The sequence below is a fragment of the Nesoenas mayeri genome (genome assembly GCF_963082525.1).
Source record: "Nesoenas mayeri genome assembly, chromosome: 6".
Taxonomy (NCBI): domain Eukaryota; kingdom Metazoa; phylum Chordata; class Aves; order Columbiformes; family Columbidae; genus Nesoenas; species Nesoenas mayeri.
The window spans coordinates 40,154,739-40,173,226 of NC_137545.1; the positions used below are offsets into that span (position 1 = coordinate 40,154,739).

The 18,488-nt window shown below is 41.1% G+C and overlaps 1 protein-coding gene across 1 annotated transcript in view; it reads right to left on the minus strand.

Moving 5' to 3' along the window:
• Nucleotides 1–7,571: 7,571 nt before the first annotated feature.
• GTDC1 (glycosyltransferase like domain containing 1) overlaps nucleotides 7,572–18,488 on the minus strand; it is a gene marked incomplete at its 3' end in the record, with an annotated part of 158,665 nt that continues 147,748 nt past the window's right edge. The window contains exons 8-10 of the mRNA XM_080346674.1: nucleotides 15,531–15,601; nucleotides 14,740–14,831; nucleotides 7,572–7,655 (exon numbers count right to left, since the gene is read on the minus strand). Of these exons, the coding sequence (XP_080202800.1) occupies nucleotides 7,572–7,655; nucleotides 14,740–14,831; nucleotides 15,531–15,601 (247 nt within the window). The remainder of the gene's footprint in view (nucleotides 7,656–14,739; nucleotides 14,832–15,530; nucleotides 15,602–18,488) is intronic.

The following is an 18,488-nucleotide window of genomic DNA, read 5'->3' on the forward strand; positions in this document are numbered from 1 at the left end:
GTATGTCCACTACATTAGGGAGGCATAACCTCAACCACAGCTCTTTACATTGAATTTATACCTGTGCTTGGGTGAGATTCAAAACACCCCCTCTCTGCACTGCATTAAACCAAGACTGCAATGATCATGGTATTTAGCAACCTTCGAAACTGCTTCTATCAGTGCGTCTCATAAAACTACTCCAGCATGTAAAAAACAAGTGATAAATGAGTCTGAGGGTTCCATATAATTCCTTGCGGACAGGTATGCACATCATAATTGGACAATCTGCCCCCTTGATTGCTATCTCAGCTTGGGAGAGCAAGGATCATATAGCCATGGAAAATATGAATATGCAGGAATGCATGCCTGTCTATCTGAAGCTGGAGCAGAACACCATCTTTTTTTTCCGAATTGGGAATGTATACATTTCACATTTATGAATTTTTGCAAACTTCAGGGACAGGAGGTGTCTTTTGTCCTGCTTTTTGCTCTTGTAGCGTCACTGCGAGCAGATGAAACACATCACATGGCAGCAAATTACCTCTGTTCACCTAGGACCAGCTCCACAAAGGTTACTTAAGAAAGGTGTGTAAGGTGTTTCCTTTTTCTAATTAAGAAAAAAAAACCAAAAAAATCTTTCAAGATAACAAACTATCCCATAATGATACTTTATAGACTGACTTATGGTGGAAAACACACAGGAAAAGGGCTGGCAGGGGCTTTCACACTCTGATGGGCAGTTTTTAGCAGTAAAACCTTGGTGCAGTGCACAGAGCTCAAGAAGCTGTAAGTTTTTATCTGGGTGTAGCTAAGTAATTCAAGATGCTGCAATTTAAATGTAACAGTAGAAAGGAAGAAGTTCAAAAACAAAGTCCCAGGCAATTCAGTGCAGCGTATAGTATGCTAAATTGTGGTATTACAGAAATTGCTGAGAGTTTGGCCACAAAACATTTCATTCTGCACCAGCGTTCTGCCAGGGCTGGGTTCCAGCAAGCCCAGACATTTTTCCCTTCACCTGTGCTTTTATTTCTTGTTTCTTCCCCCATTTGTTAACAACACAAAATTCCCACTATATCAGAGAACTACAGCCCTTGTCCTGAATGTACCTCCCTGTTTATTCAATCGGCACAACCGAAAAGTCACCACGCACCAGGCAAAGATAACTGTAAATCTGTTCTTACCCTCCCTGTACCACCTGAGTGCTGCTATTATTCTTCATCCTTGGGGAAAGGACCCCATATGTGGGTTTCAGAAACCACCTCAGTAACTCCAAGCATCATTATCAATAGTAGGATGAACCGCAGCTGGGATGCACTGGGAAGGCACCGTAATACTCGCCCTAATCTCTGCATTCATCTCACCGGCCCTCACTAGGAAGTTTAAGTACATTTACTGGGGATTCTTCAGCCCTTGAAAGGTAGGAAGACATCTATGAGGCTTGACGTACTAGCTAATTAACTTGGGGTTGGAAATAAAATCTTCTTATCTACTTAACTTCGAGACACTCTCTTTGTTTTTAAGCCCGCAGACTACCTTCTCTTTAAAATGCACATTACGTACAACTCCATAGTATGGAATGTATTATATTTAACAAGGACCTATTTTAACTTGGACCTAAAAATACTAACATTTGACAGAGAGGTTTTTTGTTTTAAAAACCCGAACATTTGCAGAATCAGCTGAATGATGGTCTGTAGTCCGTGTTTTGCACGGCAGGCTACAAAGTCATCACGCTTCTTTTCTGCCCTTAAAAACCCATGAATATGAATGTATGAATCACATGGAAATGAACCCCCAAATGCATACACCCACCCGCCCCTCAACATGGTAAGTAGTTTGAAAAACCTGCCTGATTTTATCCCTTGTTGTCTAGAAGGGGGGGAATATTGAGACTGGGAGAAAGTGATTGAATCTGTGCCTGCAATAGTTGGGGTATGTAAGCATTTCATACAGTTCTCCTGACAGGAACACAGGCGTGAGCGACTCCTGTAACATCCCTACTCAGAATTAAACCGGACTAAAATTCCCTGCAAATTGCACAGAGCGATTTTAAATCCTCACCATATTCCTAACAGATAGAACAGTGGCATGATTGACCAAGCTTTTTTTTTTCTTCTTCTTTTTTAAAGTACACATATGATGATGCATCATAGTTATAAACAGATGGTATTTGGCCTCCTTCCTATTCTCAACATTTGGAATTCCTAAACTATGTGAATTAAACAATAATATTTTATAAACATACAAGGGATTTTGCTCACTGCTTTGTTAACATAGAAATTATACAACGCTGACATTTATTTAAATTTTAAAAAGTAAACAAGAGTGTGTATTGAATTAAAGCAAACTAAAATCAACAGAAAGAAATATGTTCTGCGTGTACATTACCTACAACGGCACGGGCCTTTTTAGGGGAGACATAATGGGATGAAGCACAAATTGTAGCTTAGACAGTCTGATCCTTTGTGCTCGAAAGGCTCATTTAACACCTCACTGTAAACAACGGATATTTATACCATAATTGGCCAGTTGACCATCAGTTGTTCATTTACTATGTAACCTGCTATTATGGAGTTAAAAGAAGTTCCTTTCTGTTGGCTTTCCTGGGAGTGAAAGTGTGTTTGCAATTTTAGTACCAACTGGATTCAGTCTAACACTTGTACTTAGTATGAGAAACATTTTCATAATACCAAAATTTGGGGGAATAGGAGTATTCCTGCCAGGAAGGGAAGAAGAAAGTATTGCTTCTTAAAAGAAGAATTCTGTTTGCTTGGTTTCCTCTTTCCTTTCCATTTTAACCCCTTTTTAGGCGCCTCCCGAACCGTGCAAAACTGAGACGCACTTAGGTTTTAATCACTATTCCCAGGTCTGCAAAGAGGTTCTGTGATGAATAAATAATGAATCGGAGATTTTAATCAGTGTTATGATTTTTGAAAAGGCTAATTATCATTGTTTACAGACATGCCTTTCCAGTGTATTTCCTTGTTTTGCCTTCAAAGCTCGAAGGGTTAAGCCCCGAGCAGGCAGCCCTCCCATTCCTCTCACCGCCGCGCTGTTTTCTTTCGGGGTTTGGGGGGATTTTTTGTTTGTTTGGGTTTTTTTTTGGCATTTATATATTTATATATATATGTATTTATATATTTATTTATTTTTTAGGAGTGAGGACACCCAACCCATAGGAGCAATGGAACCGGAGGCGTGCAGAACCGGAGGAAACACTGCGCACCCCACGCAGCCGCTCCGCACCCGCGGAAAAGCCACCGCCGGGGTGCCGCGCGTCTTTCCCTTTGCCGGCCGAACCTATAAACGTTGCGACAGAACCTTGTTTGCAAAACACCACCGTATTATTGAGAATATAAAGTGACGGCTGGGAGGGAGCGGGTCGCACCCCGCGGAGCGACGGATGCGCTCCCGCCCGCGGAGACGCGCGGATCGCACGGCAGAGCCGCCCCCGCAACCAGCGGCCGCTGCACCCTCCTCGCCTCTATTATTATTATTATTAATTATTTTTGCTTTAGCTGCCATTGGCCTCGTTTAACCCCGATTTTCCCCCCTTGCATTTTCTCATCCAGGATGGGAAAAACAATTTCCACGGTGGGATATTTGGTGTCAACGTCCTGCTCGCTCCCCTGTGTTAGAACCAACTCGGGCATCCCCCCCTGTACCCCCCCGGGTCCTGTGGCCGCTCCCGCTGCTGCTCCTGCCATGGAGGGTGGGTGCGAAATTGTACCACGGTTATATAGCGCTTGATTATCAGTTTCCAGCAACAGCTGTGTATATTCGCCGAGAATGTAAAGAAATATCAGAAGATAATGCGGCGTTGCTATTTATTACCCTATAATTACAGTTCTGACAGTGTTTCTATTATAAAACCTTATTTGCAAGGGTTCATAACTCAAGAGGCAAAATTTTCCCTTCAAGACGAAGCCTCGCTTACCAGGCTGAATCATTTAAAAAGTATTTCAGTTAAATAAGGTTAGCCTATTAGAGGGTAAAATTCTCAAGGACTTTCATTAAGGTGCTCATTTATATCCGCAAATAAAGAATTGCAAAGTCCCTCAAATCAAGGATGTGTAAGAGGAAAATATCTTTTGCAAAATCGAGGATTCATGGAAGGGTTTTAACATAATTCTCTAGGAAATTATTCCCATGAAAACAATTTGTTTGAAAGAAAATGCCCTCCGGTCTTTTCCACACAAACTAGTCTTGGGCTAGTACATGAGAACCAAACTTAAAAGTGACTACGAGTAGGAATGAGACTGACTAATTCATTTCAACTGTCCTTATTGGAATGAAAACAAAGAGTAAACAGCTTGAATGGGGAAAGGTGAATTTAATTTTCAAGGCCCTTTAACTTTTAATAATCTGAGGAACAATATGGGAGGTACATTCTACCCTCCCAGTTATCCTGATATAAATTCATTCAAGATTTATATCGGTGTAATAGAGAAGCAGAACTCGCTCTGCGATTCCTAACGAACTGCTGGCTCGGTCTCTAAAAACGCAATTAGAAAAACCTAGCCCCCTAATTCAGAACAGCTTTGAGCTAAGTCAGAGGCGGCGATGCTGCGAACGCGGGTGGGAGCCGGTCTGCACCGCGGCTCCTCGCGGTGCCGGCAGCGCGGCCAGAGCCGGGCTGGGAATGCTGGAAACGCTTTGCTATAGAATTCCCTGGTTATTTTAGGATCTTCTTTTTCTATTATACGGGGGAAAGGCGATTCTCATGTGGAATAAACCTGTGTTTCCCGTGATCTCACATACTAAGACAAAAGGATTGGAGGATTAGGTGCCTGGCCTGTGATTGATGCGGGAGGCGAGGACCCGGCAGGAGCCGGGAAAACCCATTCGGCTTTAATTCTGCACCGAAACTTGTATCAAAGCGCCTGCAGTTGCTGTGTCAATGCAGGTGAAACATCAATAAATATGAAAGTAAGTCGAGGGCTAATTCTGTCGTTTTACTCATAAGATTAGGTCTCTGCATTCACCGCTTACTCATGTGTGTAGGAACAACGGGACCGAGATCCCAATTTGTCTCTCTGACCTTTTGAAGTGAAGGCTTTAAATGAAGCGGCGCGGAGCGGCTGTCTCGGTTCATCTTCTGAAACCGCGAGGCAAAACTCCTCAGGTTGTTTTGGTTGGGGACGATCACCTTGGGGTAAACGCCACCTCCTACTACCTAAATACCTCACCTTCTTGACTTGAGGACCTCACAACAGGCCAGGGTGGCCCCCAACATTAGGCCAACCTGAAAGTCCTAGGGGATGCGGTAAGGACGTTTTCATCCTTGCTCTAAACCAGCTGTGTCTCTCACTAAGAATGTAAAGAAATATTAGAAGATAACGCGGCATTGCTATTTACTACCCTGCAATTAAAGTTCTCACAGTGTTTCTATTAAAAAACATTATTTGCAAGGGTTTGTAGCTCAGAGGGAAAATTTTCCATCAAGATGAAGCCTCGCTTACCATGGTTAAAGCATCCTTGATCTGAGTTTACCAAGGCAGGGCTTGCCAAGGAGCTGGGTGAGACCTCCTTTGGCCATGGGCCTGATCAGGGTGGAGTCTCCACCTCGAAACCACCGAGCTTTGGTGTAGCAAATCTGCTCACCACAAGCCCCAGCACAACGTTACAGCATCTCCTCTTTCCTTTTTATTGGTTTGGAGAATGACTCACTGTGAAATTTTAAGCGATTTCGCTATCATTGTACCGTGCCTCAGTGTCCCCAGCGGTAAAGACCAAAAAATGTTTGCTCTTGTCAATGCAAGGTGTGATAACATCAGTGAAAATTTATTATACACTCCGGTAAGATATGTAAGGTACTCCTGTTACTTGGCTCTACCACGTATGACTACTCAACTTACACGCACTGCATTGAGAAGAACACTTCTACTCAACCACATTCAACATCCAGATTCAAGCTGGGCTTTGGTGGATGAGAAGTGAGAAGGAACCAGCGTACAGATGATTACTGCAAAATTACAGCTCTGCAGTGCTCGGAAAACATCTGAACACTTACCGTTGGATCTCCCTTGATTGCTTAATGGAGGGATTTTAAAGAGAGGTATCGCAGGCTCTCTCTCCCATGCTGGAAAAGGACAGTTCAGCATCTTGATGGCATCAGAAGGCACGTGTGTGGAGGGGAACCAGCCCGTGGTTTTTACCTGCTGTGGATGGTGCTGCGGCAAAGGAAAGATGTTGATGTCTGCTACTAGGGTGGGGAGAGGAGAGGAGGAGAGAGAAGCTACCCCACCTGGTGTCATGGAAGGTGAAAACACAGCTGTTTGTTAATGAGAGGTCTTACCGGGCTCCACATCGTAACGCCTCACCCACAGTCCTCTTCTTGCTTCTTTCCAGAGCGGAGCTGAGATTCTTGGAATTGTCATAACGTTTTATTATCGCTTGCAAAACAGATTCTCCTTCATCAGATAAAGACACAATTGCATTCATTGACTCTGACACAAGGATATGCATAGTGATAAACATACAGATAGATGTACACACTTACACATGAATGAGATATGCTAATTAAAAATTGCAGTGGGCACTTTATTAAAAATTTATTGTACAATCTACATCTTCAAAACATTTTACATCAACAAATATAGCGGCTTGACTGCTGGAATCATAAGTGATTTATCTTTAAAAGACTGTATTTGTAACTGGATGCAAAGATTCTTGATGAACTTCCGTTACATTTAAACTACTGGTTTTTATTGGAAGTATTTCGGCTGTTATCTGTTTGTTCTCCATCCTTGAGAGAAATAAAACAAGTGTCTCGGCTTTCATTTTATCGGATAGATGGCACCATGTAGCATATTTCCCATGCTAGTTTGAATTACAGCTGTTTATCTTTCAGCTTTCTTTAAGATTAATTAAATGCAAATGTAACTCGGCGAATCATGGGATTACCTGCCAGACCCCTTATTAATACCTTCACTTAAAAACCCCTGTGCCAGAGAGTCATTAATTTGCAAAAATAAGGGGGAAAAAGAAAAGTGCTAAAGCAGCCCTTTGCCTCCCAACAACCCGGAGATGGCTGCCCAATTAGTCCGGCAGCGATCGGATCCTCCTTTCAGGCCCTGTGGCCCTTTGAGGACACAATAAGGCTCCAATGATAACCTGGCAACCTAGGTAGAAACTCAGCCAAGTGTGAGCGTTTGAAGCTGCAGCTTGGCTGCCATCGTGTCGGCGAAAAGAAAGAATTCAGGCACCATGTCATCCAGTACAAAGGATAAAAACAGATTCAACCGGAAATTCAATGTGGCACCACATATGGGATACATGAGTGCGGTTATACAACAGGCCACATATTTTTTTTTGAACAGTCTCCTGCATGTGATGCCGAGGACATGTGTAACCATCATAACGTCTCTAAGAATCTGTATTTAATTTGAGCTGGGGTGGTGGCAGGGATTGGAGATCTGAAGCCGCCACAGGTTTGTGGCAGATGGCTCTGTGTCAGCTATGACAAGCAGCCAGGCTCGGCTTCCTCTGCAGATTTTCTTTTCTCTCTGATCAGGTAAATATGGGCACACTCTGGAAACTTCCACAATTCTGCCTGAGGCTGCAAGTTTGTGACTTAGCCCCATCTGTCACAAATCTTCCCTCGGCTCTGCTGCGAGCAGAGACCTGAATCTGCCGCCGAGCGCTGCCCATGAAAACCCGGCCGTCTCGCCCTGCGAGGAAGCAGAAGAGAGAAGCGCACGAAGCCGCGTTAGATGCCGCGACACAACAGGGACGTCTCTTGTGCGGGAAGGAGCGGGGCTCGCTGCCCAAACGCCCTGCAAAACCTGGGATTTCAGGATCGCTGGGCGGAGAATGCTTACACAGCGTTATTTGGGAACAGGGTGAATCCAGCATTTATTTTGTAAAGACAGGTAAGCTGGTGGGCAGCCCCAGGTGTTTGCTCCTGGATGTGCACCATCAAATGTCTGTCTGTTTTACCAGCGGACTCGCCAAGGTCTGAACACCCGTGGGGACCGACCTGCCCCTCTCACCCTCAGAACCAAGAACCGTAAGGAGTGAGGGAATAACTCCCCTGCTTGACCATCATCGGTCTGGCTTCTGGGCTTTAATATTTTAGAGTAACCTTGGAGACAATAAATTCAACTCTTTGTTTGAGGTGATAGCACTGCAAAAGTCTGGGTATTCGTTTTTTTTTCGTGGAATGTAATATGATTCAATCAATAGTCTCTACATATGCAGAGATAAAATCATCAAAAGGAGCAAAGTTTTCACACAGACTAAGATTTCCCCATGAAGAAGAGCCAGTATAATAAGATCTCAGTAGCGGTACAATATTCTTCATGATATAACCAACTTTTCTGTATCTTGTGTTCTAAGATCAGAACTGAAGTAATTAACATCTACTCTGCCATCATTAGACTTCAGAGTTAACCTTCAGAATTTAATACGGACTGTTGATCTATGCAGACGTGTTGTTCCAGGATAGCTGGAGTTCAAGCAGTATCAGCACTGATTTGGCAATCACAGTGCTGATTTGGCATACGTTTTTTTGCACATTTAAAAAAATCACTCTGGTAACACTAAGAGTTAGAGATTATTATTCAGCATAAAACCTGAAATCTGACATGCAAGAAAGCAGAATGATTCACAGAGCCAATTTGTATCGGCTCAGCTTTACTCTGTGACCCAGCTCCTTCCCTCTGTGAGTACTGGGGAAGAACCAAGGTGGAAAGCAGCTTGTAGTAATTACATTTGGAGCTCAGCTTTACAACTCCCAGCACCTTTGGAAACCACCATCAAGACAGCATTGGTTTACATGGCCTGGGTGTGCTGTGAGGCCTGAGTCAGAGCTATATAATACTCCTCAGCAGTATTTCCCCCAACAAAAAAATGGCCTGTCCTGAAAATTTATATATCAGCCTTTAAAAAGCCATTTCACTCATTCTGTCTTTGAACAAAAAAAACCACATCAAATGCATATGCAAATCTGCGTAAGATACCCTGCACAGGATAGTTCAGAACATACCGACCAACTACAACAGTAAGAAACCAGTTTCAGGCTTTCTTTCTCAAGGTAATTTGAATATACTTTACTGAGGGAAAAAAAAGAAGTGTTTTCATGCTTTTTTTTTGCAACTTTTCTATCAAAGTCCATTTTATTTCATTCGGCTCATTTATCCATCTACCATTTCGCAGCGGCTGTGGTTCAGCTGCCAAATTTTATTTATTTTTTAAAACTAAACTTGACCTATCTAATATTGTTATAATGAAAAGTTCAAAGTCCTGGTGTTTCTTCTGAACAAGCTCTGGGAGAAGTTGAGATGCAAGACACATACATATATACACACACATCAATATGTGTGTATGCACACAGATACATATGTCTACATATGTATATCTGGATCCCAGAATGACCGAGCAGGCAACTCAACAGCCCACTTGCTGCTTCCAGACCCACACGCTCCTTGAAGACCTAAGCTTGACCCAAAATGCTTAAATTGTGTCCCACGATGCAGCTGATCTTCCCACCTGTGCGAACCACCTAAGCTGACTGTATTTCACTCATATCAGCCATACGTATGGGAGTGAAACATGTCAAACCTTCAGTCTAACCTGGATGTGACCCTGAGCAACTTCATCCAACTTTGAAGTTAGATCCTACTTGGAAGCTGGCCCTGTTTTGAGCAGAAGCCCAGTAGATGACCTCCAGAGGTCCCTTCCTAAATTACCCTATGATTCAATGTTCTAAATAAGTCACCAAAGTTTTCTTTCACATAAGAAGTCCTTATGATATATACATTTTATTTAGGATCCCATGGCTAAGCACTGAAATGGAGGCGGGACAGCACGGACACAGCACGTTGCACTCCAGAGTTCCCAGGTTGCTATAACCTTCCCATCAAGGCTACTTCTGAATCCATTTTATATTATACTCATTAGAAACTGAGCATCTCAAGAGGCAAATACCAGTTTGCCACTTGTGCTTCCACCCTCCTTCTCACCTGCACCTACGCTAACCAGGCAGAAGCACAAATTCAACATAACTCCTTATTTTTCTCTCTGCAAACACGCTCTGCTGCTGAACAGAAAGTCAGCAGGATGGATGGAAATATTCATACTATTTGCATACCCTATAAAGCTCTAAATTAACTTTATCAGCTCAGGACGAAAGATCTGGAGAACACTGTAAGCAAACATCTGCTCAATATACATTCAGCATTAAAAAGTAAACAGTAGGTTTGGCTCCATAAGGAACAGGTTGAAAATTATCAGAGTACAACACGTCACATAAACCGATGGCATGGCCTAGAATACTCTGTAAAGCGATGATCACACCAGCACAAAAACAGCTCTCAACCATCAAAATGGACTGAATGATGAGAGATTAGAATGTAAACATGCAATAACATTCATGAGGAGGGCCTGAAAAGACTGGGATACTCTAAGTGCTTGACAGATGTTTATAAAACAACGAATGGTAGAGAAAAGATGGATGGGGAGCTTCTGCTTCCAGGTGACCAACTCCAGAACAAGAAGACACTCAAAGCAACTGAAGGGGCAGAAACCCTGAGCCAAGTGAAGGAAATTATTTCAATGTTGTCCGTAAACATACCATGAACTGCTTTGCTATAGGAAGATGCAAAAGACAAGAACAGGGCTTTCCAAGAGCCTGAGTATCAAATGGAGAGCTATTATGCACTGCCTGGCAATACTTAATACGAAAAGGTTAGGAAAGATGATAAAATCTCCAAGTCCAGGGTTAGGACCCATCTCTAACTCTAAAAGACCAAGAGAAGACATTTAATACCTTTATTTCTACCCGTGTCAGCCTTCTCCCGAATATCTGATGCTCACCGCTATCAGAAGGACAGTATCAAACACATGGCGTGCTGACACAGAGTTAGCATCCTTATAGAAAAATGAATTTCTCGTGGAGTTTTGCTGGGGAAGGGATAAGGAGAAGGGCAAAGGCATCGTCCCCGGCTCTTACGTGGCCTGTACAAGGGCTACAAACAAGTACTGCTCCTTGTGACAGGGCTGGGTGGCCGATGGGACATCTGGCATGAAGCTCGTCCGCAGCCTCACATGTCCAGCGCCTGTATCCTTAGGCTGAGAATGACTCCCGCTGCCTCCCTAGCTGGTCCTAAATATTAATGCTGGACCAGGAGTGGTTTTCCCCTGTACATGCTTCCCTGAAACACCAAAGATGCTGCTTTATCTCCAGTCAGACCAAAAAAAGAAGGAAAAAAAAGAAGAAAAAAGAAAGTTTTGTTGGAACTGCCCTATACAGCCAAACCCTGAGACTGGAAACAATTCAGATGTCTACGGTCTAACTGGGATCTTAATTTGATTTTACAGCAGTTTAACCCCTTTGAATTCAGCAGACTTCCTTCTACAGTGGTGTAAGAAGGAAAAAAGCATCACGCCATGTGTCTTTTCATAGGCAGGTGAGCTTCTGTAGTGCGATGGAAATGAGAAGATGAATGTCAGAAAGTGGGCCAAATTCTTTTCTCCGTTAAACAAGCATGAGTGAGAGTAGGATTTTTCTGTAGGAACTGAAGCTGACAGCATGTCAACCAGCACTCATTCAGCTGGGCAGGCTGGGAGAGATTATTTAAAGTTGTCAGCGTCTTCCATGCCTGGCTTTTGGCAACTCTTCTTGTCCCTTTCCACTGTATACTCTTTATACATGCTGTTTTAAATTAAGAAAATGAAGTGAGGGAACTGAAAGGTAAACTTAAAGAAAATAATGCAGAAACAAATGCTTCGCTCTATTTCTCTAAATTTTAAATCTACTAGATAGGGAGCTTGCAAACACTGACAGGTCTTACAGTGTTCTCTGATGGAAACCGACGTCCTGTTGTTGTTACTTGCTTCATTCTGGCGCTTACTTTGGCAACCACAAATACCCAGAACCAGAGAGCAACACTTGGTTCCATAATACTGGAACAGAACAAATAATTGATAACAAATGAGGCTTGCTTTGCACTCATCTCAATCTTCCGCTAATAACTGGTAGAAGGCAATGTCGAAATGCAAAGGAGGCAGCCTTGGGTGCTGTGAGAATACGCAGGGTAACGAATACATCATTTGGAAAGGTTTCCATAGGTGCTTACATTATGGACATTTTTAAGAGTCTGCCAGCATGAATGTGCTCCGTCGAGTTAAGTTATTACAGTTTAATGTCTTGGTCTGCGCATTTTCACAGGGATATTCGCCACGTCTGGCTCCCGAACCTGACCGCCCCGCTGCCGCTTCTCTCTCATTTGCCCCTAATTTTGTCAGTGCAAGCACTGAGGACAACTGAAGGAACAACTGCCTGGTTAATTAGACCGCTGTCTAATTATTATGGATATCCTTAGTAGCAAAACCCCAACAATATGTGAAAGGATAACCCAAGGTACTTCTGATTACGATTATTCCTGATCTACAGAGCAGAATGCCTCAACAGTAAAGTGCCACTTGCTTTTCACGTATCTTTGACTTTCTTTTTAAGACTTCACAGCTTCTTTATGAACTTCAGGCAGGGAGCATGTCAGGAAGGCTTCTGAAAGAAAAGTAGCTCATTAATATGCACTACGGTCCCTTTTCTATTCCACTATAGTATATACAATATTATACCGAGCTGAAAATCGCGAAAATACAGTGGAAGTGCTGCGTACCCTTCGTGATTCCACTCTTTTCAGCTTCCTAAAAAGCAGCATCATCCCGGCTATAATTACACTAACAGCACATTATCTAAGTCAGTGTTTTTCTAGGAGGTTTTGCGGCCAGCTTCATTGAGAAAGGAGCCTTGGCACACGTGGGCGTAGGTACAAAAAGACAACTCTAACAGTATTCTGCAGGCTGATCCAAAGCCTATTAAAGACAACAGGGATCTTTTCCTCTGGTGCTCACAGGTTCTGGATTAGGCTCTGCTTTACTCATTTTAAAACGATCCCCCGTTCACCTCAGTTGCTACCTGTTGCAGATTCCCAGCCCCAACGCTCAGAAGATCCGAACAGGGCTAAACTGTTAATATTGTACATTTACGGCAGGTGGGATCAACACCTTCAGCTGCAAGCCATCCCAAGGGTGTTTCTTATTTAAAGAAAACTAGCGTTTTGCTTATGGGTCTGGTGCACATATTGTAAAACACATACCGTATTTTACATCAGTATTTGCTCTGCCGCTATTTCCATTGCCATTGAGGCAGCCTTGGCTCTGGTTAGGAGCTGGGGATCCGCACGTGGAGAGAAGATCTACGTGAACACAACTGAGCTGAGCTGGAAGCCTCGGGAAACGTCAAGGTAAACGTTTAAGGACTGCTTTCCCTTTGAAGCCACCATGTATAACTCTACGATACTATTGACTCAAGAAGTAATGCCGAACGCTGGAAGTGTTCAGTCAGCATTTTAAACTATTATGAGCTACCTCCTGAACCATTGCCAAGTTAATAGACAATGAAAGATAATGAGCTTGAAATTGGGTGTTAAATTGCATTTTTGGTTTTCTCCTTTTTTTTTTTTTTTTTCTTGAAGTTTAACTGTTTCCTGCAGAAACAACATCATCTTTGATGGATCATTATGTAAATGTCTATTTGTAGGTCACAAAAATAGTCAGACGTGGGCTAAACCCTTGTTCCTCCTGCTACATGTATGTGGGAAGGGGCAGAGAGGCAGAGGATGGTCCCCAGAGGGATGAAGGTGCAGACATGAGGCAGCAGGAGCCTCCAAATTAACATGGTGATTACTCAACTTGCTCATTAACGGGGTGCCTGGATGGGGACAGCCAGGGAACGCTAAAAGGTCGACATTTGTATTGCACGGGTAACATGAGGAGTATTTCTATGCACTACCAAGCCTTAAGGATTTTCACCCAGAGTCGGGTTTCTTATAACCCGAAACACCTTTGGCATGTAGAGGTGATGGGTATCCAACTTGCCTACGGCACCGTGAGGCTAGTAAAAGTCGGAAAACACTGTAAATTTACATATTAGCATGCAGAAAATAGCTATTTTTTTCTTAAAGCAGCATCGTGTAATAGTAGCTCTTCGCTGGAATAACATAAAATTTAGTGCTTCATCTACAATCATGTAATTAAAATAAAAAAGGATTGTTACTCTTAGCAGTATAAATAAACCCCTTAAAAATGTGGAAGTTGGTCCAGCATTGACCACTCCATCAAAACTGGAATGGAAGGTCTGACACTGACACTGAGCTTGCTCTATATGAATAACTGCAAAGAACAGCATATGATAAATACCAGTAAATTATACTTCTGATAAACCTTCTTCTATGTTCAACACACCTCGAAAGGCAAAGAGTTAAAATAATCATAATTATCAAAATAACGCAAATAATCCCAAAAGGCAGAAAAATCTTAACCGATATCAGTCACCTGCATTTTTTTGAGGATGGAACATTAAATTAGGATAGGAAGGTAGGCTTATCCTCATTAGTATAATTGTGGGATCTTTCTTTTATTTTCCTTTTAAACTAATGAGTTGCATTAATCCAGGTTCATTTTTATAAGCCTCTTGGGTCCGAATGTAAAGGACAGTCATTTTAGAAAACAATAAATTAAAAAAAAGCATGTAGCATGCATTAAGTGCACGTATTTCATAAGACCTAGGTTAATACAACTGGCATCTAGTTTAATTAATCCTTGTTAGTGTAACGACTAATATCCCTCCCTAGCATGTTTCGTTTAAACATTAGTATGTTAATTAAATGTTGTTTTTTTAAGGGTTTTTTTTTTCCCTTTGTACTTCAATATGGCATTATATCATGTAAAACTATTCTCAACAACTACCTTATAGAGATGTTTCCTTATAATATCTGGTCTCTTGCAGAAATTCTGAAGCCTTTTAAAAAGCTGTTCAGGTGTAGAATACAGATATTCAGCTGCAGGAAAAACAGATACATTTTTAATGAAACAAAAACCTCAAAGCACACACTCGATATTAGTCACTTTACTAATTAAAAATGCATATTGCTCTGTGCCGCCTCGTGTTTTACATTATTTAAGCATGATTTTATAAGGTTACCTCAGCTCACAAGGATGTTTAATGCTAAATAAGACTGTGTAGTTGTGCTGTTTAGACATCTCCTTTGGGTGATTAAAATACATTATTCTAATGTAACACAATGCATATGTGATACATTTAGTGATGAGATTTTTTCAAAGAACTGGTACTACATGAGTGTGTATCCTGTACTGCGGTTGCATACTATTAAGTATTAAATTGTTTAAATAATTTGGTGTGATTTTCGGCCCTGTTTGTTTTGTTTTGTGTATCAAAAAAAAATCTGCAAACCATTGCAGCATCACTGACCTTTTAACAAAAATTTATCATTAGGGGTTGTGTACGCTAACAATGAAGAATGCCATTTCCAAACTTGCTTTTGTGTTATCTTAAAAGAACAGATGGCAAATATAAACTTCATCTAATGTATTAAAACACATAAAATTCTCCTTAACACTAACATGCCGGCTCGCCAAATAAACAATTGCTTTTGCTCAAGTTTATTCTGAAACTTGGTATTTTTGCATGGACCATGTTATTGCGTTTCAGCGAAAAGAAGGGGCAACGAAGCAGCTACCTGGAAATATCTCTGGGTACACCAAGGCTTTGGGACACAGCGGGTAACAGCCACAATAAACTGCTTCAATCCTGGGGATTAGAAATAAGAAACACACCAAAAACAGATATTAGTGAGCAAAAGCTTATTTCGGTGCAAGAGCACTGAAGTTGACTACATGCAGCAAGAGCGAAACACTTCTTTTCCTTCAGCAGCACAATCCCTCTAAATGCCAAAGTTGCTCTTTTTAAAGAAAATTTTATTGATCATATGAATTACATAGAACAGAACAGCGAGCATATGTTTTGTTCGCTGAATAAATCAAAGCGCAGCTCTGCATTTTTTTGTTTTTTAAATACTGTTTAACACATTTTATAATCAGCAGACAGACACATGTAACAACATGGTGAAGTATGGACGGCTTTTCTTAATAACGCTGCAGAAAAGCAAGGGCAGACGTGCGCACGTGTGGATATACGTGTATATATCATATCCACAGACGCACACCATCACCGTTACCTGGCAGAACAGATATTCTCCTTCGACTTTAATAGTCCAAAGGTTACAGTTAAATATAGCCCAGAAACAACTTACAACATGTTTCGGGCTGGGATAATTCAGATAATGCACATGCTGCAGATAATTTCCTTCATTTTTCAGGACGACAAACGGTTGTATTTTTTAATAACTACCGATGAGGTTCCTTTGCCAAAGTGTGTGATGCTTTATACTCGTGTGTTTTTCAAGGAACAATTTACATATCTCCTGTAACATCAAACCCAAATACGTTATAATTGCAACGCAGTGGCGCGAAGTTTTCTTATAGTGAATCTAAAGAAAAGCATCGGGTGTGCGTTTTAATAACCGAAGGGGTTAAGGCATTGCGCTTTCAGTTTATTTCTTTTACATAATGTCCCTCCAAAGATACAACCGTGATTTCTGTTGGCCAGAAATTACACAGTGAAATTCAAAACACTTCTTAAAATATGTTTATTTTATGAGAGGCTTTGAATTTCCTCCAACATGTTGACCATACGAGAGCTTTATTTTTAACTTCACTTTCCCTCAGTCCCCAGAATATATATCTGAAATCTTGTCAACATTCACCTTTTCTATTTTCAGTGACAATCCAAAAGGTTTTCACCACCTTCATGTGCATATCGGGTTTGGTACTTTATTACAGGCACCCACAAGGAACTCTGTTTCCTTTCGATCTACTCAGTTTTAAACAGGAAAAACACAATAAAGAATAACATATTCAGCTTTCACGCTAGAAAACTGTGCATATCCACACAACCCAAAGAACCACATTGCTCTGCAAATGCTTTTGCTTTTTTATAAACTTTTAAAATTTGTATTGTTTTGTTTTAAATAACATATGCACTTCAGATTGCATTTTAAACATTAACAACAATTTCAAAGTGTACATCGTCTAGCACTATATTTTTTTACCAAAGGGAAATGTTTCTGATGTGTGATTTAATTGATGATTTCAGTCCTTAAATATTGTGTCATATGTCAAAGCAAATAGATTTTAAAGTTTTCTTTAATCTAGGAGAAAAAAAAAACACACACCAGTGAAACTGTGGACATTTCAGTAATAGCTCAGATCACTAAGTTATGTTAAAATATTTGCTTTTTAATCGTATCATCTGCATGAAAAAAAAAAAATGAACAGCTCCCTAAAACAAAACTGCAGGCCAAGATGCAATCTGAGTCATCATTTGACTACACAATCCCCCCTTCCAAAAACCTCTATCAGGATCATGAATTAGTAAAATCAGAATTTAATGCCTCCGCAGTTTGCCGGCTAGAAGTTAAAATTTGGAATTCTTTCATTTGCAAATGACCTCGTTTGCATACTCGTTTTCTACCTTTCCGAAGTTCACACGTGTTTTCCGACAGGTCCTTCGCTATGGACCGTCCGCCTTTGGGATGCTGAGACCTATAGATCAAACCGAACCGGGCAGAGCATCCCCAGCACCCAGACAACAGGGAAACAGCCCAACGACAACAGGGAAACGCTTCGCACCTTCCACGCTTTTCTGTCCTTCTCCAGAAAAGTATCGTATCAACAATACAATTATTCTTCATTTCAATCCTTAAGCGCTACTAGTTAAATAATAAATAGAGTTCCGATTGATCTATTGTTAAAATGGCTAGTAAATGACCTTTTTATTCCAATTAACAAATCATCTGCTAAATCTATGAATCTTAATATTCAGATCTATTCACTTCAATTCATACAATTTATCTGCAAATAGTTGTTGGGCTTTTGATTCTAAATATAATTAGCTGATAATTTTGCTTGGCTGAATTACTTTTCTGGAGGGCCTGCTAAGGCTCTCAGTCGCATTATCTAGCAATAATGAATCTGATAGGTGAAATTTTTTACTGTAATGAGGATGAGACACAGTTGTGACACCTGAGTCTAGTAATAACAGAAGACTGCTAATTATCGACAGCACTTTTTTGTGTGATGCACAGAGAAAAAAAAATCCCTCATTATTAAAAAATAAAAAGTTACAATTATAAGTGACACCGGAGGAGAGTAAATAAAATGGAGTGATTAAAACATTGCTGCTTTAAGGGTGTTTTTAATTAAGTGGAAATGCTAATGTTGTCATACTTAGCAGATGGGATTAAAATTAGTTATTGTAAGTAACTCATATTTTATGTTATGGTTTCCACAGCATGTCTACAAGATCTAAGAAAGTGATACATTCCATAAGACATTTAAAAAATGAAATTCTCATACTCTTTACAGCTCATAATAATGAACATCATGAATAAACTATTGAAAAAAAAAAACCCTGCCAAGGATTTTACCATAGTGACTTAACTCGCATGGAATGTAACCAGCATGTACTGGGGCTGCTGGAATCGCACTGCTGGTCTGCCTTTGTCTTTTTGCTGATAGTTGCATTTCTTTATTTCCTTCCCCCTCAACAATAACAGGAGTTTGGTGTTTGGGCAGGC